Source organism: Cervus canadensis, chromosome 9, assembly GCF_019320065.1.
Source record: "Cervus canadensis isolate Bull #8, Minnesota chromosome 9, ASM1932006v1, whole genome shotgun sequence".
Classification (NCBI taxonomy): Eukaryota; Metazoa; Chordata; class Mammalia; order Artiodactyla; family Cervidae; genus Cervus; species Cervus canadensis.
Window position 1 is genome coordinate 18,808,895 of NC_057394.1, and position 23,964 is coordinate 18,832,858.

General features: G+C 39.7%; 3 protein-coding genes across 4 annotated transcripts in view; 2 read left to right on the top strand and 1 right to left on the bottom strand.

The window, feature by feature from the left end:
- Positions 1-23,964, top strand: part of ABCC4 (ATP binding cassette subfamily C member 4) — a 210,803-nt gene that overhangs the window by 178,165 nt on the left and 8,674 nt on the right. For both annotated transcript variants that reach the window (XM_043477571.1, XM_043477572.1), the window contains one exon: positions 23,679-23,813. In XM_043477571.1, coding sequence (XP_043333506.1) covers positions 23,679-23,813 — 135 coding nt within the window. The remainder of the gene's footprint in view (positions 1-23,678; positions 23,814-23,964) is intronic.
- On the bottom strand, positions 122-684 carry LOC122447142 (peptidyl-prolyl cis-trans isomerase A-like). Its single transcript, XM_043477573.1, has one exon. It carries the CDS (start codon positions 639-641, stop codon positions 147-149), a length of 495 nt encoding a protein of 164 aa, XP_043333508.1. The 5' UTR covers positions 642-684; the 3' UTR covers positions 122-146.
- Positions 14,669-15,163, top strand: LOC122447144 (acyl-CoA-binding domain-containing protein 7). Its single transcript, XM_043477576.1, has one exon. The coding sequence runs from the start codon at positions 14,712-14,714 to the stop codon at positions 14,976-14,978; it is 267 nt and encodes an 88-aa protein (XP_043333511.1). The 5' UTR covers positions 14,669-14,711; the 3' UTR covers positions 14,979-15,163.

Sequence of the window (23,964 nt, forward strand, 5' to 3'; positions counted from 1 at the left end):
GGGGGATAAGGAAAATATGGAACCCAAAGAACTGTAGCGAGAGCACAAAGATTATGGGATATTTCGAGCAGATGGGGGTGAAGGGGTGCTCTCCTGGGCTACAGAAGGAATGGTCTGGTGGTTAAGTAAAACACAAGTCAAATTTATTAGATTTGTCCACAGTCAGCAATGGTGATCTTCTTGCTGGTCTTGCCATTCCTGGACCCAAAGCGCTCCATGGCTTCCACAATATTCATGCCCTCTTTCACCTTGCCAAAGACCACATGCTTGCCATCCAACCACTCAGTCTTGGCAGTGCAGATGAAAAACTGGGAACCGTTTGTGTTGGGGCCAGCATTTGCCATGGACAAGATGCCAGGACCTGTATGCTTCAGGATGAAATTCTCATCGTCAAATTTCTCGCCATAGATGGACTTGCCACCAGTACCATTATGGCGTGTGAAGTCACCACCCTGGCCCATAAATCCCGGAATTATTCTGTGAAAGCAGGAACCTTTATAACCAAATCCTTTCTCCCCAGTGCTCAAAGCACGAAAGTTTTCTGCTGTCTTTGGAACTTTGTCTGCAAACAGCTCAAAAGAGACGCGGCCCAAGGGCTCGCCGTCGACAGCGATGTCGAAGACGACGGTGGGGTTGACCATGGCTAGACAGCAAGGAAGGCTCCGGGGTGGCGGCGTCTGCAAGGCAGTTTTAATAGTTTTCTGTGTTCATAGTGGTTGTTTTTTTTCTTCTTGTTTTGTTTTTTTTTTACTTTTCTTTCTCGGTCTCTATCAACAGTTAGTAAAAGTATAACTAAGTATATACTATATATAAATACTATATATATATATAACTAAGTATATAACTAAGTATATACTATCTATGTGCCAGTGATTTAAATATTATCGAGAAGTCTAGGCACAGTGACAGGAGCCCAGCTCAGGGTTAACAGTGGGACTGAAATGTTTCCTTTCTTCTTCCTCATTTAGCTTTGGACGCTGGGCAGGTTGGCCTGGCCCTGTCCTATGCCCTCATGCTCATGGGGATGTTCCAGTGGTGCGTCAGGCAAAGTGCTGAAGTTGAAAATATGGTGATGTTACCTTTTAGCCTTTTCCTTAACGTTAAATGACACAAAGGCAATTATTATGTTAAAAAACCCTCTTTTACATCATAGCTAACAGGGTTTGTTAGATCCTTCCAGCATCTGTTTAACATTTATTTAAAATAAAATATATACATCTTTTCTCAGTCTTATGTATGCCACGTCAGCTGGTTTTATATTCATCACAAGCTGTCTTCAAATTTAATACATGCCTCTGTAGGAGGGAGTTTCTGACATCCTGCAGAAGATACAGCTTATTTCTTAGAGGCTTGTTTACATTTGTTACATAATAGTTTAAGAATTTAGTATTGAGGTTTGTTTGCTCAATTAATTTAATTATTCCCCACCATCCCCATTTTAGAATGTCTCCTTGTATGTGTTGAATGCCTGAACTTACTGAGGCCCTTCTTTTGGAAAGTACTATCAAAGGTATCGAGTTATATTTGTTTAGGAGGCCTTAGTCAATATGTAAATTGCTTCCGTTTTGAATATTTTCATTTTCTCCTAAAGAGAGAAAAATGATGAAACTGAATTTTGTCTATTTCACTCTCTAATAGAGTAGAAAGTAGCTAATTATTAAAATGAAATGTAGTGACCATCCAGTTCTATTCATCTATAACAGATGATCCCTCTATAGCAAAGTATTAATAATGATTTCTGTCCATACATACTATTTTCATTGACAAGGTTTTCTATTTTAAAAAGCGTATATATGAAAATTGGATATCTTAGAGTATTCAATCTATCTAGGTCATTTAGTCTTGATATAATGTTGAACATGGTAGCCATAATAAATGTGTATGCTCTTTAAACTAGTACTTCTGTCTTTTGTAGAGGGAGTACCTCTGTTTTTTGTAGATGCTAAGACCTGAGGTATTCTTAACTATAGAAATGCACATATAAAGATACAAAAGAAGTTTCATTCATAATCTGACATCCATTAATGAGACCCTCTGTTCCTGTGTTTCAGATGATTTCAGTGGAAAGGGTGATTGAGTATACAGATCTGGAAAAAGAAGCACCCTGGGAATACGAGAAACGCCCGCTGCCGTCCTGGCCCCATGAAGGCGTGATCATCTTTGACAATGTGAACTTCTCATACAGCCTAGATGGGCCTCTGGTATTGAAGCACCTGACTGCGCTCATTAAGTCAAAAGAAAAGGTCTGTTTCAGCCACTTCCTTCTTGAACAGTTTACCTGTGAACATTTAGACCCACACCTGCTGTTGGCTTGATGAGCGGTGTGTCAGTCAGAACCAGGGCAGGCTCTTGGAAGAGGCTTAAGTGAGAGTGGACTTGGTGGTAGGAACCTCTTCCCTGCCTACCTTGTGCCCCACCTGCCCCTCTAGCTTCAAGTTCTGGTGTTCACATACTCCCTGCACTCGGGTCATCTGTAGGTTCTCCCGAAGCTTGGTGTCCTCCCAGCTCCCCCTGCACATGCTGTCCTCTACCTCAGAGACCCTTCCCCTCGTCACCTGGCCGGTGAATGGCTCCTCATTTTCTGAGCTGACTCTAGTGTGTCTGCTTCTGTAAGACACTCAGTTCTTCCTCAGTGTCTCATGTCTAAAGAAAATGACAGGTGACTGGATTAAAAAGTGTGGTATATCTTCACAATTAAACATTATTCAGCCTGAAAAAGGAAGAAAATTTCCGATCTAAGGACATCAGGTTAATGATGTAAGGCAGACATAAAAGGCACCAGCACTGTAGGATTCCGCTTACTTGAGCTTTCCTAGAGTAGTCAGATCCATAAGAAAGAAAATTGGATGGTAGTTGCATGACCTGAGCAAGGGGAATTGGTTTTTGTTGTATAATGTATACAGAGTTTCAGTTTTACAAGGGGGAAAATATTCATGAGGGACATCAAAGTGTCCACCTAAAAATGGCTAAGTTGGTTAGTGTTTCGGCTGTACTTTACCACAGTTAATTGATGGCATCTTTGACATACTTTGTAATTTGGGGTCTGTATCTCACAGATCCCTAATGCTTCTTAAAGATCAGAGAGCATCTTATTTTCATCTCTGTTCCCCCGCAAAATTGTATTTTTTAGGGCACACAGAGTGTGCTGAGAGACTCCCCGCTGGGAAAGTGAATGAGTAACACATAGTTGTGAACAACCAGTAACCAAAACACACACACAGCACAACTGCGTAAATAACCTATTACCTACCATGTTAAATAGTTGGTATTTAACTGCTCTTTAAAACTCTTCCCACCACAGACCCATCTAGTGGATTGGAGCTGTAATTTAATGAATGATACCCTTGTGACGCTAAAGAGTATTCAATTTAACGCCCAAATGATATGCAGGGAGAAGCTTCAGTTAGTCACACAGCAAAAGCTGGCTGGTAGATTGGGAAGGAAGTGAGGTTTGCTTGCTTGCAGACATTGTGTCCACCATATTTCTTGTTGTATACGTAATTCTGTTAATTTACCCATCTCAAATTCGCCAAAAGCCATAAAGTATGAATTATCTAAGAAGCTGAAATACAGCTTAGGAACATAAGCTACGTGCATTCTTCCATCTTAAAATCCCCAAATCATAGATCTATCCAAGCTTCTAAAATGTATGTAAGAAAATTGAGTCTGGAGAGTGAATTAAAAACTGCAATAATGTGACTTTTGGTCTGTGTCTCAGTCCACTGTCAATATCACCGTTAGCTTCATTTCTGTGTTTGGAGATGACACTCAGGCAGTGTGTTCATGAAGTCATTTCACTCCACCTGTGTACTTCTCAGGTTTCCCCTCCTGCTCACCTGTCCCAGCCCCCGTCACTCCAGGACACCCCCTTAGTGTTTGATTTGATTGAGAGCTGGGAGTGGGGGGGACGTGGGAGTGAGCCAGCCTAGCACAACTGGGGCTTTAATTCTCTTTCTCTCATTTTCTCTGCTGTCGCGATTCCCAGAAGTAAATGGGAAAAATTAATAGGTATTACGCTGGTTTCTAATTCATAGAAGAAATAGCAAGTAAAAATAAAGAACCAAAATGAGGTAAATAGCACTGTAGACTTTCTGAGTAGATTCTGAACACAGGCTGCATTTTTCATTTAGATGATTTTGTGGTTGATTTGATCATTTTAGAAAGTACTGGGCCATTTTAAAGCGTTTTCCAGCTCTAGAGGTAGATTGATTTTGGTTTGTTATTTTTTTCTCGCTCGGATCTATTACTTGGATAATACATTTTTACAGATGCTTACTAGACCTTGCTATAACGTGCAAAAATATTAGTTTCCTACCTTTTCTCCTTTTTACATAATATATCCTCAGCAAACCCTCCCCTCACTCCCAGATTGTCCCGGCTTTCTAATTCCTTGCAACTGTGTTGCCAGGGCCAGCAGCACCTACACCACCTGGGAGCCTCTCAGAAATTCAGAGTCTCAGGCCCGAAGAGACCTCTTTTCTCAGCATTGCATTTGAGCAAGACCTCTGTAAAGGTTTTCTCTGAATGTCTTTGGTTTCAGGAATGTAAACCTCTGACACTGGTGGCACTCTCCATGGGCAATTCATCAAACCCATTGGTGTCCTGGGAAAGACTTGCAGATGATAGTTTTGATAAGTGAATGGTAGAGATAGCCTGGTCTGGGTTTTCTTTGAGTTGTTCTATTCTTACCTATCCTCACTAGAGTGTAGAAATTGCATTCCTATAGCCCTGAGCAGCTCTCAGTGTCCCTGCCATATCTTGGCCATTTACCCAGTCTACAAATATCCCAGTTTACACAGATGCATCAGTTTCAGTATAGCTGATATTAATAGCATGGGCTTCCCTGGTGACTCAGTAAAGAACCTGCCTGCAATGCAGGAGACCCAGGTTCGATTGCTGGATTGGGAAAATCCCCTGGAGAAAGAAATGGCAATCTATTCCAGTATTCTTGCCTGTAGAATCCCATGGTCAGAGGAGTCTGGCAGGCTCCAGAGTGTCAGAAACAACTGAAGTGACTTAGCACACATGAAAGCATATCATATATCCCACCAGGAAATTTGTAGTTGGCCACCTAATTGGTAAAAAAAGACCAACTTCTGCATACATGTTTGAATTTGGACAACTAACCAGTTTTTACAATAAAATTTTACTGCTGGTCTGCATTTGACATGCATTATATTGAATCTTTGATCTTATTGTTAATGCACTTAATTTCTCTGCTTAGATTTTAATAACTTGGCTGATACTTGACACATATCTTCCGAGGGTTTAATTATAAGTATTAATTGGTTTGTAAATTGTCTTTTGATGTGCTGAGATGAAAGGTGCCATATAAATAGAAAGTGTTGTTTGTGTTGTTGTTTTTGTTGACCTCATTATGTGTGTTTTGTCTACTGGTTACTGCCTTTTAAGACACTGAGACTTGCATTTTAAAATTTTAAGATGTTTCAAGACAAATCATTAGGTATTTATTATCTGGAAGTGATTTAGTTTGTCTACCAAAGAATACTTCCTCTTAACTGAAAGTAATCTGGAACTTTGAATATTTGTTTGTATGTAAGACTTCTGACATGGCTTGTTGACGTATCTGCAAAATTGCTCACATGATTCTCAATGTTCAAATATCAAAACACTAGGAATATGACTAATGTAAAAGTTGAATTCTGATGGAACACTTGGAAAGCTTCTGACTTTTTACTTCTTGTGGCCTGATTCTGTTCTTCGAACAAGGGGTCTTAACCATGGCACATTTGTCAATGTCTATCATTTTTGGTTTACACCACCTGACACATGGCTTCTGTCATCGAATGGGTAGACTCCATGGCTACTGGTAGCCATCCTACAATTCTCAGGACAGCCTCCCTTCTCCAGCAAAGAATTACCTGACCCCAAATCTCAACAGTGCCACAGTTGAGGGACTTGAGAGACTATGCTTAGTAGACCTTTTAAAATTCATCTTCAACAACTAGGGCTTTTCCTAGGTTTGTTGCATATCCCTTAATCCCTCCTGGATCTCTTTACAGATTGGCATTGTGGGAAGAACAGGAGCTGGAAAAAGTTCTCTCATTGCTGCCCTTTTTAGAATGTCGGAGCCCGAAGGTAAAATCTGGATTGATAAGATCTTGACAACTGAAATTGGTCTTCATGATTTAAGGAAGAAAATGTCAATTATACCTCAGGTATGCACATCAGAGCATTCTCACGTGTTCTTTTTATACACCATCTAAGTTTAATTTCTTTTGATTTCTTGTTTTTTAGTTGTATGAAAGTGTTGATTGTACTCCCCAGTAGAGTGTATTTTTAAGTACAGGTATTTTCACAGCTAGTTTGTCAGCTATCAGGTTTTTTTTTTAGCTATCAGGTTTTTTGTGTTGTTAGTTTCTTTCTTTTGTGTGTGTGTGATTTAATAACCTTTCCAGATAAGATTTCTGGATTTAAGCTTCAAGTACTACTATTTTGCCCACTGATAACCACTTAATTCTGAGAACACAATTATAAATGGTTTGTTTAACATGTGAAAGGTTTCTGTCGGGAAAAACAGGCATCTTAAGTGTCTTAATGATGGAATTTTGCTATAGGAAATAAGCTGCATCTTTAGAGTTGAAGGCTTTCTGTGAAAGTGTAGGACATTGAGAATTGCCATGTGAATAGCTGGACAGGGCAGAGTTTTGGAAATGGTTTTAACCAGGCATGCAGTACAGAATAGTGAGGAAAAGCACAGGACATGGAATTCCATCTTCTCTCCCTTACAAGGGAGTTAACAGTCCTAACTCCTTGAGCTGCTGTGAGGACTAAATAGGTCAGTGCGTGTGGATCGATTCACATAGGCCCAGGACATGGCTTCTGTGATGGTGGAACATTGAATTAACCATCTCTTCCTGGTTTCTGATTCTTCCTTTTTTTTTTAAACTTCTTAAATATGTATGATTTTTAAGAAGTGCTTGATTATTTGCCGAGTAGAGCTCTTATGTTTCATCCACTTAAAATAATGCTGATGATAATGTTTATTGAGCAGTTGCCATCCTCCATGTATATAGCCAAGGACAACATAGATCCTGTGCCTTCATCTTTAATCCTGCCCTCTGCTATGATAAACTTGCTGGTTTTCTTTTTTTATCTTTGGTGTTTTAAAAAAATTCTGTACCATCATCTGACCATCAAGGAATCCTGAGAAAAATAGATACCTTTAAGAGAACCATAGAAAGGAGAGAATAAGAGCCAGGCAAATGTGCTTCCTGGAATGCGGGTATAATGAGCTCTGAAATGTGATTAGGAAGCATGTAGAACATGGCACCCAAGGAAGGAGAACATGGACTTGTGTCTTATCACTATACAACTGTTGCTCCCTACCCCTATCCTCTAAAATACCTGGAATTAGTATAAGTAATTTTGGAATCAAGATATTCTTTCTAGACCACAGTGTAATGCCACACCTCATACCTCTAAAGATGTCAACTATTTTTAAGAAGAAAAAGAACCAAGTGTTCACAGGAGTGTGCAGACATTAGAATCCTTGTGCATTGCTGGTGTGTGTGCGTGCTAAGTCACTTCAGTCACGTCCAATTCTGTGCGATGCTATGGAGTATAGCCTGCCAGGCTTCTCTGTTCATGGATTCTGGACAGGAATACTGGAGTGGGTTGCCATGCCCTCCTCCAAGGGAGCTTCCCAACCCAGAGATCGAACCTGCATCTCTTAAGTCTCCTGCATTGGAAGGTGGATTCTTACCTGAAGTACTTAGAGCAGTCGGTTCTTGGTGGCTGACTTGGTGATTAATGTAGAAAATAAATGTTTCTAGATTCCTACTTTTAAGTTTTGATTTTACCCATCTCTGAAATGGGCCAAGTGAGATTAGTTCGAAGACATAATGGGTGTGTCTGTAAAGTACTTTTAAGTCCTTGGATAAAAGGATTGAGAAACGTGCCCTGTATTACTTTTAATGCTTCTTAATAAGAAAAGGTTGTATGCTTGTGTACATAAAAGAACTCTATAAATAAAGAAATAACGTTAGATGATTCTTGGCTCTGCCAGTAATGTTTTGGAAGCACATCTGAGCAAAGACTAAACATCCCTTGACATCACCACGTTTTGGTTCTGTTCCATCAGTTTCCACCCTACGTTTGAGCGTGCTCTGTGTACACACTCCAGGGAGCGTGCTTACAAAACAGTGCTAAGCTTTGTATCCATGTAGATAATGATCACTAACCATTGTAAACACAAAACTTTATTTTTTCACTCTCTATGTCTTTGTTTCTGAGGCGCAATGCTATTTGATAAAAGAGAATGTTTGTGTAAAGTGTCCCAGGAGATTATTCACGAGGCAGCCAATGATAGAGCATAGACTGAGAGTCAACATGAGCCACCTTTTAATTCCTTTTCTGTCTCATATAATGACTGTAGGGCCTTGAGGAAGTCACTTGTCTGGAGGTCCAGCGTCCTGGTCCTTGAACCAGGTCTAGGAACTAATGTGACACAGATTTGTTGTGAGATATGACTACGGACTTTCCTGGTGGTTCAGTGGCTAAGACTCTGCTCGCAGTGCAGGGGGCTCAGGTTCAATCCCCATTCAGGAAACTAGGTTCCACATGCCATAACAAAGACCAGGTGCAGCCAAACAAATAAACAGATGCTTTTTAAAAATATGCGGGGTTCCCTGGTGGCTCAGATAGTAAAGAATCTTCCAGCAATGTGGGAGACCTGCGTTCAATCCCTGGGTTGGAAAGATCCCCTGGAGAAGGAAATGGCTACCCACCCAAGTGTCCTTGCCTGGAGAATCGTGTGGACAGAGGAGCCTGATGGGCTACAATTCATGGGGTCGCAGAGAGTTCGACATGACTGAGTGACTAACACTAAAAATGTAACTTAGGTTAGAAAATGTTTGCGGCCCATGGCTGATTCGTGGGACCAGTCAGCCAATAGTAATTATAAGTATTCTTAAGAATGAAGGCACTAACCTTTCAGGTGTTATTTCTAAAAGACTAACACATTTTGGAAAGGCTTTGTTCTTTAATTTCTTTTCATATTTTTGTAGTCCTTGGTTTTCATTACTTTTATCGCCTATAATGTAAACCACATTGTTTATAGAAATTTAAAGAGTAAAGCAAAATTAAAAAACAACGCAGTAGAGTTGTAGGGAAAAGCATAACTGAAAAATCTATGTAACGTCTTTTCTCCAAGGTGCGAGAGGGAAGAATATCACTTTTTCTCTTGGTTTCTGGCCCCCGTCCCACCAGGTTCTTTCCTGACCATCACCCTGTACCCCAGTCATACTTTGCAGTCCCCCACGAAGACCTCTGGCATTTTTCTTAACTCTTTCCACATTTTTGACAGCTGTCTTGCTCTCCTTGAAGACATGGCTTGTGCCTCTCATTTCTGTTGCTCTAGTTTTCATTGCAGCCCCTAACAAATTACACAGTATTAATAATAATAATTCCTAACACTTGTGGAATTCTTAACACATGTTGGCCTCTTTCCCTACCGTCTCCTCCTTAATCCTCACAATTCTCTTGTTATCCTTATCTGACAGATTTGATTACTGAGGCACTATGAGCTTAACCCACTTAGCAAGTAAGCAGCAGAGCCTGAATTTCATATGTATTTTACGGTGATTCCCAACTCCAGAGCCTGAGCAGCTGATCACCCTGTGAGGACTTTAACACCCTGTTGACTGTCTTCCACAGTAGAACTGCTTCATATCATGATTTCATGTCCACACTCACACACACACACACAAATTTTAAAAAAAATTATTACTCTCTACACTGCTTTTTACTCTCCATTCTTCTGATTAGCTTTGCTCTTCTTTTAAATGGACTTTAAAACCATCTAGGATATCCATTCTGTTCCAGCTAATATAAAAGATAAAATGACAGTCACAAGGCACAAAATTGACTTTCTGATCCATTGACTGAGCTTGCAGTTGGATAGATCCCGCCCCTCCTTGTCCCCTGTTGGGCTGGGCTCCTGGTCAGTGTTAGCATCATTGTTGTTCCAACTTCTCACATCAGCCTTGCAACGTTAGCCCCATTTGCCAGTAAGGAAACTGAGTCTTGGGAAGATTAATAAGTTACCCCAGTCTAATCGCTAATATGAGCCTCTTTGGATGATTCTCTGCACCTGGAGAAAATGGCACAAGGAAATTTATGGCACAAGGGAAATGTTTTCTGTTGAAGAGGGATTCCATGTGAATTCAGTGTTTATTAGCCCAGAGGTCGGCACAGATCAGCAGCCATCATCTTAATTATGATTAGAGTCATTTCTTATATTTAATAGTTTTTCTCTCTATCAAAGCAAAAGCTTGGTATTTTTTAAACAACCCCCTCTGCTCATTTGGTATTTCTGTTCCTTGCGTTTTCGTCAGTAAGTTGAAGAAAGTGAACCAGAGCTGTCTCTTTGACTTCTCCATGATTACCTGGTTTTCTTTACCTTTTTATCTTGTTGAGAATAAAACTGAAATCGAAAAGTTGGATATGCTGTTACTAGTAAAGAAATACAACTGGATTCTAGCCTAAGGTAGTCGGCCCTTTGTTTCTGACACTGAAGTCTTCTTGGAACTGCTCCCTGGAGCCCCTGAAAGAGAACTTTACGTGACTTAAATTCTTCCTTTGTTGTCAAACATTGTCTATTCTTCTGAATATGGATGATGATTAGTTCATTCAGAGGCTACAGGATCTTAAAAAAAAAATGAGGGTACCAAAATTTAAAGTGACTTCAGGTGCTTCTCTTATTCTTGAAACAGGGAGATGAGTTTACACTTATGAAAAGTCCTCAGACTAAAAAGGAGAACAGGGCTTTAGGATACCAGGAAACAGCAGCAGTAGATACTTTTTTTAAAAAATTGAAGTACAGTTGATTTATGGAGCTTCCCTGGTGGCTCAGTGGTAAAGAATCTGCCTGCCAGTGTAGGAGATGCAGGTTCAATCCCTAGGTTTCAAAGATCCCCTGGAGGGGGAGATGACAACCCACTCCAGTATTCTTGCCTAGAGAATTCCATGGACATGGTAGCCTGGCAAGTTACAGTCTGTGGGGTCCTGAAAGAGTCAGACACGATTTAGTGACTAAGCCACAACAGTTGTTACTTTACAGTGTTGTGTTAATTTCTTAATAGTAGCTACTCATGATATTCCTAGTTTGGGTCTGAAATTATTGTGCTTTATTTGCCTTGTTTGTAACCATTTGTATACTTTTTGTCTTGGTCCCGGGTCATTGTAAGCATCAGAAGGTTAGTGGGTAGGATTTCTTTGTAGGATAACAGGAGTCTTTTCTTCCAGCAGCCTATACTAAAAGGTCCCTTAAGACTGCCCGTTCTTTAGTCTTTCGGTTGTGTCGAGGGATTATCAATTTACCAAACTAAAAGCTGTGATTCAGCATGGCCATTTTTGGGTCACACAGCTAATATGAACTCATATTCATAACAAAGGAGAAAGTTACTATTGAATATGGCACAAAGGATTACATCCAACTTTAAACCTTGATGAGAAACAGATTGGAAACCAATGCTCCATTTAAAATACTATGTTGTACAAGAGTGTTCTTCAACAGTACTGTGCCAGCTACTTTTTATTAGGTTTAATTCTGTGCCTTCAGAAAAAAGATTCTTAGCCTAATAAATTTAGTGTATATTTACATGAAGCTTGTAGGTCCTGCCATAAATCTCTACACTGAAGTGTTCTGCCTGCAGAACAATTTTACAACACTTATTTATATGATTATTAACTTTGTTGGTTATAAGTGGTTACTTCAATAATAATATCTGTGAGAAATGATCATTACTCTGACCCTTGTCTGCCCTCGGAGTATGTGTCTACCGTGAGCACTGTTGTTACCTTTTGAAGATAATATAATGGTTTCGTATTTGGCAAGTGGATGAAAGTAGAGTGAGTAGAAACTAAAATGAACGCCACACATAAAATGCATTGACATATTAAAACAGACACTGTTCACAAATTGCCTGCTGTCTTTATAGCTTTTCATTCCTTTTCATTCCACAAGTTTTGATTGAAATTTTACTGATTTTGAAATATATTTTTGACATGTCATAGCAAAGAGAAATATTCTTACATATAAAACAATTGTCTTTCATCCATTGCTGCTAAATAAACAATAGATGCTGCTAAGTATATCCTCTGAGAGTGACAGTAAAGACTTAGGTGAACACCCTTATAGCATTGTGAGATGGTTAATTTCTTTTCTTTTTGGGACTATCAACAGTGGATTGGTGATAATTAGCAGGATCTCCCTAAGGCCTATAGAGTGTCTGAGGGCTCCATTTAACACTTAGCATAAATCAACTACAGGCCTTGGTCGAGGATTCAGAAGTGAAGGATCCTTCTTTCTGCAAAGAATCTCGTTTTAGTCCCCTAGTCTTTGGAGAGACTCATTCACTTCAACAAGATTTCCAAAGAGAAGTTGCTGAAGGAAGTAACAATGGAGTGAGGCCCTTATTATGAAATCTGTGATCAGTGGGGTCCCCGTTCCTGTTCTCTTGAACCACCCAAACCACCATTCCCAAACGTGTTTATCCTGTGGGACCTTTTATTGCTCAAGGAAGGAGGGAAAGTCTGTCTTTTTTTAAAAAGTAGTATTTATTTATTCTATTTGGCTGTGCCGTGGCTTTGTTGCAGCACATAGGATCCTTAGTTGCAGCATGTGAGACTATTTCCCTGACCAGGGATTGAACCCTGGCCGCGCCCCCCCCCGCATTGGAAGCACCCAGTCTTGGCCACTGGACCACCAGGCACATCCAAAAAGTCTTTGTCTTTCAAAACCAATTTATTCCATAGATTAGCTTAAGTAATGACTCTAGAGTATAATATGAAAAGCAGGTAACACTTCATCAAAACAAACACCTCTTGGGACTGCCCTGGTGGGCCCAGGGTTAAGAATCTGCCTTATAATGCAGGGGACGTGGTTTTAATCTGCCGTTTAGTAACTAGAATCCCACATGGTGTGGAGCACCTAAGCCCCCCTGCCACATGACACAATGAAGGTCCCGTAACCTTGTTATTAATGATTATAATGAATGTTGGGGTTTTTAGAATTTAAATTATTTTCTGTAAGCATTTGTGTAAGAGGAAAATAGTTTACAGAAATAACGTTTCCTATTTTGGGGTATATAGGAACCTGTTTTATTCACTGGAACAATGAGGAAGAATCTGGATCCCTTCAGTGAGCATTCAGATGAGGAACTGTGGAATGCCTTAGAAGAGGTAATTTATGGAATGTAATTAACGTGTTAACATCAGTTCCTATGTGTGTACGTTTGTAGCATTGCAGGTAATTAATGGCAGCCAATCAGTTTAACAGACTTTGTTTACCTCCTAGGAGAACATTGATGACATTGGTGCGCTTAAAATGTGTGTATTGATGATAATGAAAACCAGCAGTATAATGCCTCACACTTTATGGCTTTCTCCTTAGAACCCAAAGCAGCTAGATAAAACATGGTTTTGTCCTTAGCAGAGCACTGAACTAGAAGGTAACATTAGGGGTTCAAATTCTACCAGTGACCTAGTGAATTAATATCCTAAGTACCCTGCCGTATGCTACTAGAGATCAGTGGAGAAATAACTCCAGAATGAATGAAGAGACGGAGCCAAAGCAAAAACAACACCCAGTTGTGGATGGAACTGGTGATAGAAGCAAGGTCCGATGCTATTAAGAGCAATATTGCATAGGAACCTGGAATGTTAGGTCCATGAATCAAGATAAATTGGAAGTGGTCAAACAGGAGATGGCAAGAGTGAACGTCAACATTTTAGGAATCAGCGAACTAAGGTGGACTGGAATAGGTGAATTTAACTCAGATGACCTTTATATCTACTACTGTGGGCAAGAATCCCTTAGAAGAAATGGAGTAGCCATCATAGTCAAACAAAGAGTCCGAAATGCAGTAGTTGGATGAATGTCTCCAAGGCAAACCATTCAATATCACAGTAATATCCAAGTCTATGCCCCAGCCAGTAATGCTGAAGAAGCTGAAGTTGAACAGTTCTATGAAGACCTACAAGGTCTTCTAGAACTAACACCCAAAAAAGATGTCCTTTTCTTTATAGGAGACTGGAATGCAAAAGTAGGAAGTCAAGAAGCACCTGGAGTAACAGGCAAATTTGGCCTTGGAGGACAGAATGAAGTAGGGCAAAGGCTGATTGATAGAGTTTTGCCAATAGAACGCACTGGTCATAGCAAACACCCTCCTCCAACAACACAAGAGAAGACTCTACACATGGACATCACCAGATGGCCAACACCGAAATCAGATTGATTATATTCTTTGCAGCCGGAGGTGGAGAAGCCTATACAGTCAGCAGAAACAAGACCAGGAGCTGACTGTGACTTAGATCATGAACTCCTCATTGCCAAATTCAGAATGAAATTGAGGAAAGTAGGGAAAACCACTAGACCATTCAGGTATGACCTAAATCAAATCCCTTACGATTATACAGTAGAAGTGAGAAATAGATTTAAGGGACTAGACCTGATAGAGTGCGTGATGAACTCTGGACGGAGGTTCGTGACATTGTACAGGAGACAGGGATCAACACCATCCCCAAGGAAAAGGAATGTAAAAAAGCAAAATAGCTGTCTGAGGAGGCCTTACAAATAGCTGAGAAAAGAAGAGAATGCAGAGTTCCAGAAAATAGCAAGGAGAGATAAGAAAGCCTTCCTCAGGAACCCGGCGCTTAGAGACAGGCACCGTCCAGGTTTAGCCGCCATGTCCCTGCAGGCTGATTTTGACAAGGCGCCCAAAGACGTGAAGAAGCTGAAAACCAGGCCAGATGATGAGGAACTAAAAGAGATCTATGGACTGTACAAACAGTCTGTAACTGGAGACATAGATATTGAGTGTCCAGCACTGTTAGATCTAAAAGGAAAGGCTAAGTGGGAAGCCTGGAACCTTCAAAAAGGATTATCAAAGGAAGATGCCATGAGTGCCTATATTTCTAAAGCAAGAGAGCTAATAGAAAAATACGGAATCTAGAATTCAGCCCGTGAGAGAATTTTCCTTTTGAAGCCTTCATAATGGTATCGTGACCTAATACTTAGGGGAGAAATGCACTGTAACTCTTGATGGATCATCAGTATTTTTGCTAGTAACATGACTTGTCATTCTGAATTAGAGGTATGCTGAAACTACATGTTTAATAAAATTTTACTTGCTAAAACAAAAAAAAAAAAAAAAAGCCTTCCTCAGTGATCAGTGCAAAGAAATAGAGGAAAGCAATAGAATAGGAAAGACTAGAGATCTCTTCAAGAAGTGTTCAAGGGAACATTTCATGCAAAGATGGGCTTAATAAAGGACAGAAATGGTATGGACCTAACAGAAGCAGAAGATATTAAGAAGAGGTGGCAAGAATACACAGAGGAACTGTACAAAAAAGATCTTCACGACCCAGATAATCACGATGGTGCGATCACTCACCTAGAGCCAGACATCCTGGAATGTGAAGTCAAGTGAGCCTTAGGAAGCATCACAATGAACAAAGCTACTGGATGTGATAGAATTCCAGTTGGGCTATTTCAAGTCCTGAAAGATGATGCTGTGAAAGTGCTGCACTCAATATGCCAGCAAATTTGGAAAACTCAGCAGTGGCCACAGGACTGGAGAAGGTGAGTTTTCATTCCAATCCCAAAGAAAGGCAATGCCAAAGAATGCTCAAACTACTGTACAATTGCACTCATCTCACACGCTAGTAAAGTAATGCTCAAAATTCTGCAAGCCAGGCTTCAGCAATTCATGAACCGTGAACTTCCAGATGTTCAAGCTGGTTTTAGAAAAGGCAGAGGAACCAGAGATCAAATTGCTAACATCTGCTGGATCATCAAAAAAGCAAGAGAGTTCCAGAAAAACATCTATTTCTGCTTTATTGACTATGCCAAGCCTTTGACTGTATGGATCACAACAAACTGTGGAAAATTCTTAAAGAGATGGGAACACCAGGCCACCTTTCCTGTCTCCTGAGAAATCTGTATGCAGGTCAAGAAGTAACAGTTAGAACCAGACATGGAACACAGACTGGTTCCAAATAGGAAGGAGACAGTCAAGGCTTATTTAACTTATTTCCCGCCTTATTTAATTATGACAGAGTACCATATGAGAAACACTGGGCTGGAAGAGCACAGCTGGAATCAAGACTGTTGTGGAGAAATATCAGATAACCTCAGTATGGCAGATGACACCACCTGATGACAGAAAGTGAAAAGAACTAAAGAGGCCTCTGATGAAAGGAGAAGTGAAAAAGTTGGCTTTAAAACGCAACATTTGGAAAACTAAGATCATGGCATCTGGTCCCATCACTTCATGGGAAATAGATGGGGAAACAGTGAAAACAGTGTCAGACTTTATTTTGGGGGGCTCCAAAATCACTGCAGATGGTGACTGCAGCCATGAAATTAAAAGATGCTTACTCCTTGGAAGGGAAGTTATGGCCAGCCTAGACAGCATATTAAAAAGCAGAGACATTACTTTGCCAACAAAGGTCCATCTAGTCAAGTCTATGGTTTTTCCAGTAGTCATGTATGGATGTGAGAGTTGGACTATAAAGATAGCTGAGCGCCGAAGAATTGATGCTTTTGAACTGTGGTGTTGGAGAAGACTCTTGAGAGTCCCTTGGATTGCACGGAGATCCAACCAGTCCATCCTAAAGGAGATCAGTCCTGAGTGTTCATTGGAAGGACTGATGCTGAAGCTGAAACTCCAATACTTTGGTCACCTGATACGAAGAACTGACTCATTTGAAAAGACTCTGATGCTGGGAAAGATTGAAGGCAGGAGGAGATAGGGATGACAGAGGATGAGGTTGGATGGCTTCACCGACTCAATGGACTCAATGGAAATGAGTTTGAGTAAACTCTGGGAGTTGGTGATGGACAGGGAGGCCTGGCATGCTGCAGTCCATGGGGTCACAGAGTCAGACTGAGCGACTGAACTGAACCCTGCAACATTCATTTTATTCCTCTGTTCTCAGGTAACATCTACTCAGTGTAGGCAATAGTAGTTTTTCATTATTAACTGAAAGATAAATGAAATCATGGTAATAAAATGCTGTGAAGTTTCAGAAAACTTTTCAGAATGGTAAATTACACATTTGGATTGTGATAATAATTATTTATTGGCAGTCATGTCATTTTAATGCTGCATTGTGAATACAGGTAACAGAAGAAGCCTGGTGCTTTTGCTCAGTTTTTATATGGATAGGTTCATTTCTAGAGGATTTTCTATTATTTGTGTTTGACTTTCCACCACTTCCTTGAATTTCCTTACCCTTGCATGAAAAAGATTTTGACTGTTAAAAGTGCTACTGGTTTGTATATTTTAATACTAATTATTTTGTATCTTTGCCCTAGTTCTAAAATTGATTCTAAACTACTTATGGCAAAAACTCTAGGTTTCTAAACCATACAAAGGTTCTTAATTCCTCATGTGATCTAGCCTCAGTCTTTTGCTTTTAAAAAGTAAGTGCTTAAGAAAGACTTACTGAATAATTGCTTGATCACTTCATTTCAGAAAAGTGTGGCTTATTTCCTTAAAAAATCATGTTTTTGTCATTGTTGTACAAATCCCACTGACCAGTTACTCACATTGTTGTTTTGAATTTGTACCTTTTGTCATTTAGTGTCCCTCTTGCAAGCTCTGAAATCTGCAATTTATACAGATGGGTTTGTACTCTGAGCAGTTTGATTCTGAGATGCCACAGTTTCCTGCCAGTAATTCTAGTTTCTGAAAGCAGATTATCTTTGGCAGTCAGTTTTTTTTTTTCTTTTTAATTTTGTAATACTGATTAATCATAACAATAGATTAAACACTCTCCACTCCCATAGGCTGGGGAAATAAAATGTTATGTTGTGTCTTGTGTTTCACAAGGTTTCATTCACTATGAAACTTTCATGACATTGAAGTTAGACAGCCTTGAGTCGCCTAGTAGTATAGTGTGAAACTTGGGAAAGAAACCCCTTGAATAGGCTTAAGGGTTACAGCTGTACAGTTAGTCATTGTTTGAATTTTTTTTTTTTTATTTTGATACCTTCCAAAATGAATTCTTCATACGATTATGTCTTTAGAGAACCATACTTCCTGCACGAATTAAAAAAAGTTTTTCTCTCTGTTGAGTACTGACCCCATTGCAGAATGTAATTTGGGAAATTTGAGTCAGCTCTAAAGATCCTGTTTAGATCACACTGGGAGAAATAGCTTCATTTTCTGAGAGACTTTCTGAACTAATCCCTAGGTGAGGTTTCCAGTAGGTGTCCTGTGGCAGGGATGGGTCACTGAGACCTTTCTGTCCTTCACTGACTCCTCTGTCTTCCTTGCTGATATGAAGGAGCTCTCCCCATCACGTGGCTGTACACGTAACATGTGTAAGAAGTCCTGATGACCTCAGAGCACTAATGTCTAAGAAGCTTGTCCCCTTTAGTTCCTTTAGGAAATGCCCTTCTTCCTTCTGTATCCACAGGTGCAATTGAAGGAAGCCATCGAAGATCTTCCTGGTAAAATGGATACTGAATTAGCAGAATCCGGATCAAACTTTAGTGTTGGACAGAGACAACTGGTGTGCCTTGCCAGGGCTATCCTCAGGAAAAATCGGATATTGATTATTGACGAAGCCACGGCCAATGTGGATCCAAGGTACAATTTCCCGTGAAATTGAAATGTGAAATTTAAATGTGGTAAAAGTGAAAAAAAATTAATGTTGCTGAGAAATGTTCTAAGTGCTCTCTTTTGTCCACATTTATCTCTTGATCACATTAATTTTAGGAAACAGAGAAACCAAAACATGTGTTAATGTCATTATGAGGCGTCCTAAGAGAGCTTGCTTTCTAATCCAGCTCCTGATCGTTTCAGGAAATTTCTAAGGAAGACTATTTTACATTGTTTTATAAAGTCTTTTAAAGAGACTTTTTTCTACTCAGTTTTTGATGAGCAAGATTATGTCTTAAAATATTGATTTTTAAAAGTCTTATGAAAATATTATGTGGTAATTTTTTCTGAAGTCTGCTCTTTCTGTCTTTACTGAATAATAAATTCAACTTCTTTGTTTGTAGAACTGATGAGTTAATACAAAAAAAAATCCGTGAGAAATTTGCCCACTGCACTGTGCTAACCATAGCACACAGATTGAATACTATTATTGATAGCGACAAGATAATGGTAAGACACTCTTCTGTGTTATTTCAGTTATTTCCATTTATGTTCCATTTTTCAATGTATCTTTCCATGTAAAACATGATAGTAATGTCCAGTTAGTTAGTTTTTCCTCTTATTCTTGACAGTAACTCTGTATGGACCCACACTTTTAGAAGGTGCTATTAAATAATATATCTAGTAATTTCACATTTTCATATTAAAAGTTTGTTTGAATTGTTATTTTTCATTAAGATGAAAAACCAGAAAAATAATTCAAATGCTAGGCAAGGCTTCAAATTTCAGTGTTCAAGAACACAATCATTTCCCCTGTGTCGCAGATTTTTTTCCTGGATTTTTAGATTCCCTTAATCATAAAATTAGCCTTTCATTTAGACTGCCTAGAAGTTGTCAGGATAGGTTGGAGAATTTCTCAGCTTTTGGAATATTCACAAGATTTCCTGAGGGGAGTCTTTGAGAAGAAAAGGCCTAGTGAGTAAAAGGAAGCATTTCAACAAAAGGCATTTAATTTATGAAATTTTATAGGAATTGGAGGCATGGAAAAATAAAAGATACACTGTGCTAATTGTGTTAGCTAGCATCTATCTAGGTTAGACCTCCAGACATTGCTCTCATAATTTTGCCCTCTCTTTCTAAAATTGGTAGCTTAGGCTAAGGTGGTAGCAGTGGAAATGATGAGATGGTTGGATTTGGGATCGAGAAGGACATGGAGCCAAGTGGACTGTGTGATGGATTGAACGGGGCATCTGAGGAAAGAGAAAGGCGTTGATGCTGGTGTCTGGGTGTGGAGACTGAGCATGTGGCTGAATGGGGAAGACAGAGGGAGAAGGGAAACACAAGGGTTCTCTTTGAAGCCTCTCACCTTTGCAATGACTGGACTTGTTTCCTGTGGTTGACCATGCCCTTCACTGTGGAAATCCCCTTCCCACTCCTGTGTTGGGTGACCTTCAGCTTAGGGCTCCCTGGTTGGGTCATCAGTGATGTGACGGGGAGGTCCCACGGGCAAATGTAAACTTGGCCACTTGTTTACATCTTGGTCTGAGCTGGTTGCAGTTGCTGACTCTTCTGGTAGGAACGGCAGGATTAGACCTCATGGAACCTAAGAGATGTCCATACTGCAGCTTCAGAGGTGGGGAATTGTCCTCTGTGTTCCACCCACCCCAGATTTAAACCTTGTGTTTTGTTCTAGAACTTCTGATTACCAGTCAGCTTTTCAATTTGGCAAAAAAAGAAACACCATGAATAATGTTCTTTCTCAAAGCTTTAATTTTTGAGACAGTTTTTTTCTTGTGTGATTTGATGTTGTAGTTTTTACAAATTGATGGTCTGTGGTAACCCTAAGTCGAGAAAGTCTATCGAGTCTATCGAGTTTTCCAATTGCATGTGCTTATTTCTCCAGGTCTCTGTGTCACCTTTTGGTGACTCTCAGCACTATTTCATATTCACTACTCTTCACTATCATTTGTTATGGTGATCTGTGATCACTGATCTTTGATGTTATTAGTCTCTCTTCCTGAAGGCCCCGATGATGGTTAGCAGGTTTTTGGCAATGAAATATTTTTAAATTAAGGCAGACTTAATGCTGTTGCAGAGTTGCTAGGCTACAGTGTAGTGTGAACATAACTTCTATACACCCTGGGAAACCAGAATATTAGAATGCCTCACTTTATCATGATACTCACATCTTCATGGTGCTCTAGAAATGAACCCCATAATTCTCTGAGGGATGCCCCCACCTGTATCCTTTGCAGAAAGTATTCCTTTCCAGAAAGTGTTCCTAAAGCTTTAATGTGGACATAAAGCCAAGTCAATCTGCTACAAAGCCCAGTGCTCCAGAGAGCGGGCGGCCAGCCGCGGCCGGGGAGGGGCTGGGGAAGTGACAGATGCTGACGAAGGGCAGAGCCAACAGTGTTGTCACCATAAAGTCATGTAATTACAAGCGCTTACGGTGTAATAATCACATTTTGTTGCACTGGTGAATACTTCTGCACAAAGACCGATGGATATGGTTTTGTTTACTTTACGTAAGTACATCAAGCAGAAGGCTTGTTGGGAAACAGCTGTGACCTAATTAATAGCTTTGTTTATGTGTTGACTCTCCAAAGGGATTTAACCAGTTTTGGTTCATTAAGCACCATTAATGTGTTAGGCTAAGAATTCTATTTTACAAAGATGTTCTCTCAATTTTAAGTTTATTAAACATGATGGAGTCATAATGACAGCTAATGTAATCTTCCTTACTTTCTCTGTTGTCGAAAAACAGTGGAGCAAGACAGAGAAATGAGAAATCCTCTTTCTTCTAAGACTCAGCACTCTCTCTACATTAAAGGCTCTTTCCTGTACTGTTTAGGATTAGCTGGTTGCTTGGAACCTGTTTTGTCTTCAACCAGTAGCACAGCTTTTCCCTCCAGTCCTTGCACACTCCAGTCTTCATATCACCCCAGATTCCCCCTGGTAACAGAAGCACAGTTGGCATATGAAACAGTATTGTTGCCCATGTTCAATATTTTCAGTGTCTGCAGTTAAGAGAATTTTTTGGAAATCTATGATGAAGGACCAAAAACAAGAGCCAAGAAACTCAGATCCCACCTTTTCTGTTCGTAGGCCATCTTATGGTTTTTATATTCTTTGCTTTTCTTCATCAATTCAAACCTTGTTTTAGTAAGGTTTTCCTGGTAACTGAAAACCAGGAACTCCTGTCACATGTCCACTTGAATTTGTCACTGCCCACACACACAAAAAAAAACTACCCTTATGCACGATCATTACATTGCTAATGCTTTTAAGGGTCGAAAAGATCTTTCTGCCTTTTACATTGTTAATCCTATTGCTTTTTGCATTGCTTTTTTTCCTGCCTTTTCATTTTTTAGATATTGATCAGTGCTGAGAACTACTTTCTCAATGGTATCATGGGTTTTAGACAATATGAAAGAAAATTGAAAGATTTAGTATTCATTCAAATTTGAACAAAGTAGAAAGTTGGAAAAATATTAATATTACTGATTTCCATTGAAAAAATATAGTTTTTATAGTCAGAGAACTCATTTCTACCAACTCAGAGGTGGTGATTTTTAAAAGTTGTGGCTTTTGAAGAATGTGAAGCTCTTCATTGTATGAAGTAATTTGATATGTATACTTAGTCTCTGGCATGAGAGAGACCTATGTTTTAAAATTGCATTTTTTTTTCTTCAGCATCAGGAAGAATGGTTATGCTCTATAATGCTATACTTAAGTAAAATTACACATTCAGGGCATATAAATTGGCATGTCAAATTATAGGGCATTTTAATAATTATGTAGATGTAACAGATTCATTTATTTTTGAACTCTTTTGTGAGGCTTGCTCTTAGCAGGGATTCCCAGTAGTAAACAAAAGTTTAACAGGAAAATGGCCTTTATGAGACTTAATAAAATACCCTGGGACAGAGTTAACTGCAATACCTAGATGTGGAAAAACAACCTATGTCCTTCTTAGCGTCTCGGCATATTCTCCGAAGATGCATTTACTCTAAATATGACCTAAATGAAGAACTAAGTACCACTTAACATCAGAACTGTTTTCCTAGGTACATCATTTGGGCCAATGGCTTTAGACTCTTCCTTCCCTCTGAAACCATTAAGCACAGCCACTAATAAGCAGAAAGGCAGAGTTAAGAGCCCCTTCCTCTACCTTTCAGTTTCTAATTAGTGGACATATTAATGAGCAATAAAGTGCCTGAAAGGGAGGCAGCTGAAGAAAGAACAAGAAGCAAAGAAAGATAATTTGCGACAACAAATTCAGATGCTCGGGAATTCGGATTGGGTTGTCCTCATGTGCTGTACATGCAGTGATCGCTGGAATTTGGAGCTCAGTTTCTTAATTGCTTCTTTAGTCTCATCCAAAGAGAAAATTGGATTTCTTGAGATTTGTTTCTGTGCTGAGCAGTTCAGCTAAAGCTGTTGAGATAGCAGCTGTTTTTGCCAGCCTTTCACTCAGAGCAATAAGCTACAGCCAAAGTCAGCACCTGAAATATTCCAGGAACCTAAAGAAATTCCAGAAGCATTTACTTTGTGGACTCAAATGTTGCTCGGATTTTGTGAAACCAACTTGGAGTTAATTTGCTGTCAGGTCACTGCCATCAATCAGTTTATATGATATCAACCTACTTTGTAGCTAGATTGAGTTTGATTTTCTTGAATCAAGAAATTTTCCAACTCTGTGTACCTGTATAAACAGCCTTCAAATCTCAGAGTCTGAGAGCTAAAAAGTACTTACTAATGATAACAACCCCATGGGGCAGAATATAATATGCCGAGTGCAAGTAATCATAGTCTGAAACTTTCATTTTCTTCCTTTAACATTATAATAATAAAAGGTCGGGTTAGGCCTTTGTCTGCCTAGTAAAACAGGGTAATCAAACCATTTAAACATCAGCCAGTCCTACCACCCAAACAGACTCTCTGTTCTCCCTGTCCTACCCCTTTCCGAAATATTGTCTGCATTATAATACGTTACTGCAAAACATTGTGTGCTAATGCTTTCTTTCTGCTGATCTACAGGTTTTGGATTCAGGGAGACTGAAAGAATATGATGAGCCATATGTTTTGCTGCAAAATAGAGACAGCCTATTTTATAAGATGGTGCAACAACTGGGCAAGGCTGAGGCCGCTGCCCTCACTGAAACAGCAAAACAGGTGAGCCCACTGCGGGGAGTTGTAATTAAAGTTCGTCTCCATGGTTCACTCCTCAAACGCTCTGGCACCAGGGGTCTGGTAACAAGCACTCTGTGCCGTTTTCAATTACAAGCCTCCAGAGACAAAGCTTCATGACTAGGTCTTAAGAATA